Genomic DNA, 8363 nt, shown 5'->3' with positions numbered 1-8363 from the left:
CAACGTGGGAACCATCGTCTACTCCACAGTTGTGGCAGGTAGGTTTATATGGTGGTTATGCTCATTCTGCCATTTAGGCAGGGTTTCTGTGTGCTCCCAATGACTGCCTTGAGGCTCGTAATACCATCCCAAATGCTCCTTCTCCACTTTGAGTGGTCAAGGGCCAGAGATACGGTAGAGTCGGTGGTGATGTTGCTTTTCTTCAAGGAAGCTTTCAGCACATACTTGTACCTCTACCTCTGTCCACCTGTAATCTCTTCTTGGAGCAGAACTCAGAAGACTGTCTGTTCCAGGAGTTTGGCATTGGGCATGTGAATGACATGGCCTGCTTTTGTTCATCCGGAAACACAGTGGGATTATACCCATCAGTAAAACAGAGACTATCATTGGCACTCTCTGCCAAGAGCTGGTCCTTGACAGATTGTTACGCTACAGGGTAAATTATGCCAATAAGGGACATCAGAGGGCCAATGCAGACATTATGCACATCCTTCTTTAACCCAGGTTGCACATATTATCAGCAGTGATGAACAGCATACCACCACATCTGAATAAATCAACCATCCTCAATTCAGCAAAGTGAAATTCATCACAGGGAGTGAGGGAATGAAAGCCTGCACTCAAATAATGGGTTCCCATCTCACAGAAACATTTCATGTACATTCATCTAACAAAACTTCCAGCACTAAACTCATTCAGTACTGAGTTGAGTGGATTTGGATTGGGGTTTGAATCCACTAACCTGACTCAGAATCAAGTTCATGAGTGCTGAGCTAGCCTGACACTTAAAGAGAGAAGTGAAGTACCAAAAGAACAATTGAGGTGTAACTCAATTGTTCTTTTGGTACTTCACAAGTTCTGCGGGCTGGTCTGCAGCCCTGTGCAAGTACAATGCAGGGGAGGACAATTGATCTCCAGCTCACGTTGGCAAAACATAAGTGATGGGAGATTTCCAAAATGATATAAACTCAGAGAAGATTGAAAAATACTTTAATAAGTCTCCTTTTAAAATAAAATAAATCTTGTAACTTTTTAAACCTCAATGCCAGTTTGGATCAAGACATTCCATTGACTTTACTTAATAAAGATTGAAAGTCCGGTACTTAAAAGCAACCCACCGAGATAAGATGTTAAACTCAGTTCTTACATCAAAGAAATAAAACATTTATGTAACTTCTTCCAGGGTGACAAGTTAGCTTTGAGTTGTTGCTATTTAAGACAGCAGCCTACACACGTGTAACAAGATACCATAAACAGTGATTAAATGAACAATTCACGAATCATTTTAGTGGCATTTGTTGAGAGATTGATGTGGTTTAGGAGACTGGTCAAGCTTTCCTTTCAATACCACCAAGGGATCCTATAGCCACAAGCAGGCAGACGGTGTCCCAGTTTAACATCTCATCACCCCAGATGACGGGCAAAAATGCAACACTGCCTCCATACAGCTTCCAACATCATCCTACATTGTGTGCTCCTGCCCGGGCACAGTTTGAACCCTCACCTCTTGGACTCAGAGATGAGAGAGCTACCACTGTGGCAGGCAGGCTGTGTTCTTGCCCCAGTGACCGTCTACATAGAAAGCACCCAAGTCCAGCCATAATGTTTCAACAAACTACTTTTGCTTATTATTCCTTCAAATCCAAATAGGTTAGGCTCAATTCTTCACATCCCAGCCTGGAGTGGATCTGAGGATTCACAAGAATAATACCTGAGTTACAGGGCAACCAGTTTTCCAGTTACGAACCACAAGAGGATCCTTGTCCTTCCACACACTCCTGTTGATTACGGGGACTGCTGGAAGTCCAAGGCCAGTTCACCGGTCTTTGGGTGGAAAGTCACTCTGTAGGCAATGGAGGTCTGCTTGTTTGTCAAAGTCTCGTGATTGGTCTCCGAACGAAGGAAGTAGACACCCTGCTTGTTGTGTGGGTTCCACTCACAGTCACCCTGTCAGCGGCAGAAGAAAGGAATTCACAAACCATCAGCGGAAGTGGCTGCTGCTGATTATTCAGGTCGGGAACATCTGTGAGGAAAGCAGGTGCCCCACAGGCCCCACTTCCCCCTCACTGGCACTCCAGCCCTCGTCACATCAGATGACCCCCTCCAACCTGTCACATCAGACGTCCCCGCCAACCCCCGTCACATCAGATGAACCCCTCCAACCCCCCTCACATCAGATGTTTCCTCCATCCCACGTCACTTCAGATGTTCCCTCCAACCCCCGTCACATCTACCAAGACTGAAATCGATAAACGCCTTGTTTCCAGCATCACTGTTATCCCACAACCCACTCCATCCCCAGCACCATTACCCAAATCCCACAGTCATGACTTCACCCCCACCAAAGCCCACCTCCTGTTCCAAACCATTCCCAATGTTACACAGAACAGATACTTCCTGGTCCAGTTATCAGATAAGTAAAACTCCAATAGTCTGTTATGCAAATGTTCGGAAATCCCAATGGTTTACCATCCGGCTCTCCGGGTGCTGACTCCCACGCTCCCTTTAACACACCGGGGCCCTGGTTCCTGTGCCACTTTTAAACTCACCGTTGAAAGAGGATTCTCTTTTTTGAGCTCCCTTTAAACTTACTGAATTCACTGTAAAAATTATGATACAACCGTGCAATATAAGGAATGTATTGGGAGTATTAATTGGAATAACATCCAGAAGTCAAGCACCGCCAAAGTCCCTGCCGTGCTAGATTAACCGAGTTCTACTCTATTGAGGTCCCACTGAACTTGAACTTTTTGTGGAATTCAATAATGGATCATTACCGTGTGAGAATGGAGCCTGGTTAACCCTGTGGTGACCATGATGTCATTGGTTAGACAGTAGTCCATCCAAAGCACTACTCCATGGCAAGTGCCAGATCTGGAAAATGAAACAAAAATAAATTTCTAAACTTATACTGGAATTTTGAGTGAACTTTTAATTATAAAGGATAAAATGAATGGAAGCTTAATAAATTAATTAACAAACCACAGAAGGTGGAGGGAGTGAGCTGGGACCAAGCAAAAAGTGAGAGTTTAGATGCAACTACTTTTCTGATGGTGGAGACTATAAAGAACAGACTCACCAGTGAGCAACAGGGATAAACACCATGAACAGATTCAAAGCAGAACTGAATATAAATTTGGCAACTAAACCTAAGAGAAATTATATGTCACCATATGATGTGCCCATATAGTGCCCATACCACAATAGGCTGACCACCATGGTAGACAGAGATAAATAGATTTGTCCAAATAGGTGCTATAAAAATATGGTCACATGGTGACCAAGACTGGGAACTAAATACTTCCAAGGTACTTTAGATTTCAAAAAGATAGCACATTGGCGGGCCTGGGGACATGATGGACCTTATGAAAAATAATGACATGAGGCCAGTAGTGGGGGCAGTTCTTGACTTGGAAGATCAAGCAGCCGCATCAGTATGCACAGAGATAAGAAAACACTGTGGGAATTGATAATGTAGTTGACAGCACCATGCCCCTCCCTAACCCCAAATACAAGCTACACTGGTGGACAGGGCAGTAATTGAAAAATAAGCAATGCTTGCAATAAAGGCAACACAATAATTGTGAGAAATTTTCATAGAAACCAGACAAATGAAAGTGGGCCCAAAACAGAATGCTAGAAGAGTCCAGCAATATCTGTGGAGGCAAAAGGTTCAAGTTGATGTTTCGGGTCAAGACCCTGCATCAGGACTCATGCATGTCTGACGTTGGTCAATGGAATAATGAAGCCCACTACAAAGGAATAGTAACTGGACACTTAGAAAATCAAACCATGAGTAATCAGAGTCAATCTGTCTTAATGAAAGAGAAATCAGAGTATTCTGAGGCAGTTTTCAGGAGTGGCAAATGGGAACCTTTGGATCCTTCTATTTCAATTTTCAAAAGCCTGTCTTAAGATGACACGTGCTGTTGCTCAAAATATGAGCTCATTGGGTTAGGAGTAGTATATCAGCATGGACAGAGGAGGGAAAACTATAGGAATAAATGGGTCGTTTTTAGGTTGGCAATGTTTTTCTTACTGGGTATCAGGAGTAACAGTGCTGATACAATGTATGTTAATGACTTGAGTGAGGGTTGAGTATGATGCATCCAAATTTCCTGACGATAAAGCTTTGTGGAAGAAGAACTAGTAAGGGGAACATAGGAAAGGAATAAAGACAGGTTTAAGTAGTAGACATGAAGGTGGCTGATGGAGTATGATCTAAGGAAACAAAGTTATTCATTTTCACAGTAAGTATAGACCCAATATATTTCATATCACGACGATTCAAAGAAAAATAGCATGCAGAAAGAGATTGAGTAAAAGAGTGTGTGTGAGAGAGGGAGATGGGGAGGGAGGAATGGGGAGAGGGAGGGAGGGAGGAATGGGGAGAGGGAGGGAGGGAGGAATGGGGAGAGGGAGGGAGGGAGGAATGGGGAGAGGGAGGGGGGAGAGAGGGAGAGAGACGGAAAGGAATCCACAAGCATCAAGGAACATGCACTGAGAGAGCATTTCCTAAGAGAGAAAGTAATATATGGGCAAAAGAGAGGGGGAATATGCAAGATAAGCACACACTGAGAGAGAGAAGGAAGATGTGGGTGTCGAGGGAGAAGGAGGGAGTGGGTACCTGGGAAGAGAAAACAGGAGGCAGCATATGAATTAAGCACAGAAGTAGCCAGCTCAGCCCTTCCAATTCCTCCAAAGATCATGGCTGATCTGACTGTAACTTCAACTCTGTGTTCCCATTTACCCACAGCAATCTTTCGTCTCCTAGCCTAAGAAGACTCTACCTACATTCAGTATCTCTGCTTCCACTGCCCTTTGAGGAACACTCAACCCTATGAGAGGAAAAAAAATCTTTCTGATCTGTCTTAAATGAGATCTTTCATTTTTAAACAGTGACCCCTGGTTCAAGGTTCTCCCACAAGAGGGAACATCCTCTCCATACCCACCCTGTCAAGAACCCTCCGGATCTTATATGTTTCAATCAAGTCCCTTCACAATCTTCTAAACTCCAGAAGATACAAGCCTGGCATGTCCAACCTTTCCTCATAAGGCAACCCTTCCATTCCAGGTATCAGACCAGTAAACTTTTCCTGAACTGTTTTCCAATCCATTTACATCCTTCGTATAATAAGGAGACCAATACTGTACACAGTGCTCCAGACGAGGTCTCATCAATGGCCTCTATAAATGAAGCATAACCTCTCTACTTTTGTTTACAATTTCCCTAGCAATAAATTACAACATTCTCTTAGCTATACTAATTACTTGCTGTACCTGCATACTAACCTTTGGCAAATCATGCAATAGGACAAGATTTCTCTCCATCTCAGAGCTCTGCAATCTCTCACCATTTAGACTTTTTAAAAATTTTTCCTGATAAAATGTACAATTTCACATTTTACCCACAGTATACTCTATTTGCAGATCTTTGCCCACTCACTTTATCTACCTATCTCCCTCTGTTGCTTGCCACTTTAATTCTCCATCCCACTCCTGCTCTGACCTCCTGCACTGTTACAATGAAGCCCAACACAAGTCTGAGGAACAACACCTTATCTCCACATTACAGTCTTCCAAACTCAGTGTCGAATTCTCCAACTTTAACCAACTCACTTTCTCTGGATCAGAATTGGTCATTTCTGCTGTAAGTCATCCACATACTATCATGGCTCAGTTTTTCTCTCTCCATTAGTAAAGCCTGACATCCTCAACAAGTTGCACAGCCTTGCTCTTAGCAACACATAACACAGGCAAAGTGTAATCACCATCTAACTGCCTCATTAACCAATGTGACCTGGTCTCACCTTATCACAGATATTTCCTTTTAAAAAATCTCTCTCTCTCCCAGTTTTGCTAAAGGGTCTCTGCCCCAACACTTAACTCTGTTTCTCCTTCCACAGATGCTACCTGGACTGCTGCGTGTTTCCTGCATTTCCTGTTTTTATTGTATGTCCCTTTGCAACCTCCTTATGTTTATATCATCAGAAAATTTAGCAACCATAGTTTAGGTGCCACTACCCAAATCATTTATATAAATTATAAAATGTTAAGGTCCCAGCACTGATCCCTGTGGCGCACTACTTGTTACACTTGCCAATGAGAAGACAATCCATCCATGCCTACTCCCTGTTGGCCAAGGATCTTCTATCCTTGTTGATACAATTACCTGCTACACCATGAGCTTTCATTTTCTACAACAGTCTTTGATGCATCACCTTACCGCTTGCCCTCTGGAACAGGACGGGAGCACTGGGGTAAGGGGGGGGGGGGGGGGTTGGTTTCAGAGGACAAGAGTGAATACAGAGCACGGGGACTGACAAAAGCGTGCAATCAGACAGAGAATGTGAGAATAAAAGGATCAAGGGTCAGTCATTTAGGACTGAGATGAGGAGTAATCCTTTCACTTAGAAGGTTAATAGTCTTTCAAATTCCCTTCCCCGAGAGCTGAGAGTGTTCAGGTATCAAGTACGTTCAAGATGGAGGCACTTAGGTACTGAATGAGTCAAGGCCTGTGGGGACACTGCATGCAAGTGTTGAGGTTGGAGGTCAGCACTGAACTTGAAGAATGCTGATGCAAGCTTCAAAGGGACAAATGACAAACGGCCTTTTCCCACTCCTTTGTGTGTTCTTCTTAACAAGTTGTGGCTTTCAGATACTTCCGCATGGGTTAAAATAGCAAAACGGTAGCACAGTTACCAACACCCAACACAGGGAAAAGTTCAGTGTAAATTGGACCCAACACAATGATTTGCAGCTTCCTTTCCTGAACGGATTGGCAGCCTCAGTGATTAAAACTGGGGCTTTCAATTAGACACAATTCAGGTAAACCTAAAGCTTTCTCTCAACGTACATAGACTGAGAAAAACAATTCAGGGTTTGTATGGATTATTAATTGACTGCTGTAAACTTTCTGTGGTATCTGCCACTCACATCCTTCAAATGCCCTCACTGAGAAATACTTCCCCTCCTTTAAAATCAAGTGCAAGGACCACCTGGCATTCTTCGTACCTCACGAGCTGCATCGATCCAGAAGAGCAGATTGACTGCTCTGGTACCTCCTGGCGAAAATCAAAGGTGAGGAGCTGGCATGGGTCACTGAGTGCTCTGCAGGGGTACTCCCAAAGAGGATGGGGCTCAGCCTCCTGACATTCCCGGAAATTCAAGGAATTCTGATAAAAAGTGACACAAGAAAATTGAGAGAGGGAATGAATGTTACAATATGATGCGACGTTAAATATGTCATGAAACCAAACACACACACACACGCTGGTGATACGTTATCTGTGGCTCAGTAGCAGGATTCTCACCTTCTAGATTGTGGCTGTGTCTTACTTCATAGATTTAGCATAAACTTTAGGTTGACATTTCAGTGCAAGTTCCAGCGAGTAGAGCACTGACAAGATGTTATGGTGAGGCACCATCAACTCTTTCAGACATAAACATTCCCTGGCAAATTCTGAAAAACAGCAGGGTGTGCTTCCCAGTTTCCTGGTGAATATTAATTTACTTACTGTTGTCATTTTATCTCCTCAGTTTTCCCAAAGTGCTCCCAACTGGCCACTCATCTTTCTCTTAACTCAAAGCCAAGTCATCCTGCACCAAATCCCTAAAGCAGCCACCAAATCAGAACACTGACATCCCAAAACTCCATCCTCAAAGTTCTTACCTGTATCATCTCATCCATGAGGTTGACATCAAAGCCTTCACATTCCCGACAGGGTGCACGAATGCGCCAGAGGTCCTGGAGAGACAGAGGACAAATGGACCAGTTTGAATAGATGAAAATAATGATTGCTCCTCCAAATCACAGCATCACCACACACAGAGAGGACGGAAATATGAAATAATTCCCAGCTCCTTTTGATTAAGTCCAGAGTTTTCCAATGCATTCAAATGCAAATTAATTTCTCCAGAAAATATTATTCTGAGGTAAAGTTTATGAGATGTGACAGCTTGACTGTGACAGAGCTGACTTCAAACAAATAGATTCTGAAGGTCTCTGCCACTGGGTCTCTCCTTGCCTCACGTCAGGGCCTGTCATAGACAAACTGGAAGAAACTAAGAGCTACAATTAGTGAATAACATCACGTTGCTGTAACTTGTAACACCGAGAATGCAAACTACAGGCAGTTGCCGAGTTGTGCAAGGTTTCCGTTCCTGAGAACTGACCGGAAGACAATTTCTCTGAAAGTCAGAATCGCCCATTTTCTGAAGCTACCTGTATCGTATCGCTGTTTACATTTGCTATAATTCTTTAATGTTATTGAATAATCACCCTAACACTACCCATAATTAAACTAATGGTTTACTGTATCTAGCCATTAATGAATACCATTATGAAACATTTTATTATTATT

The 8363-nt window shown here is 43.2% G+C and overlaps 1 protein-coding gene across 1 annotated transcript in view; it reads right to left on the bottom strand.

Moving 5' to 3' along the window:
* Nucleotides 1–964: 964 nt before the first annotated feature.
* prmt7 (protein arginine methyltransferase 7) overlaps nt 965–8363 on the bottom strand; it is a 35406-nt gene continuing 28007 nt past the window's right edge. Inside the window, exons 14-17 of the mRNA XM_052028158.1 lie at nt 7673–7747; nt 7015–7175; nt 2778–2874; nt 965–1947 (exon numbers count right to left, since the gene is read on the bottom strand). Coding sequence (XP_051884118.1) covers nt 1786–1947; nt 2778–2874; nt 7015–7175; nt 7673–7747 — 495 coding nt within the window. The 3' untranslated portion in view covers nt 965–1785. The remainder of the gene's footprint in view (nt 1948–2777; nt 2875–7014; nt 7176–7672; nt 7748–8363) is intronic.

This window comes from Pristis pectinata, chromosome 13 (assembly GCF_009764475.1).
Source record: "Pristis pectinata isolate sPriPec2 chromosome 13, sPriPec2.1.pri, whole genome shotgun sequence".
Taxonomy (NCBI): domain Eukaryota; kingdom Metazoa; phylum Chordata; class Chondrichthyes; order Rhinopristiformes; family Pristidae; genus Pristis; species Pristis pectinata.
This window is presented reverse-complemented; position numbering and strand designations above follow the sequence as displayed.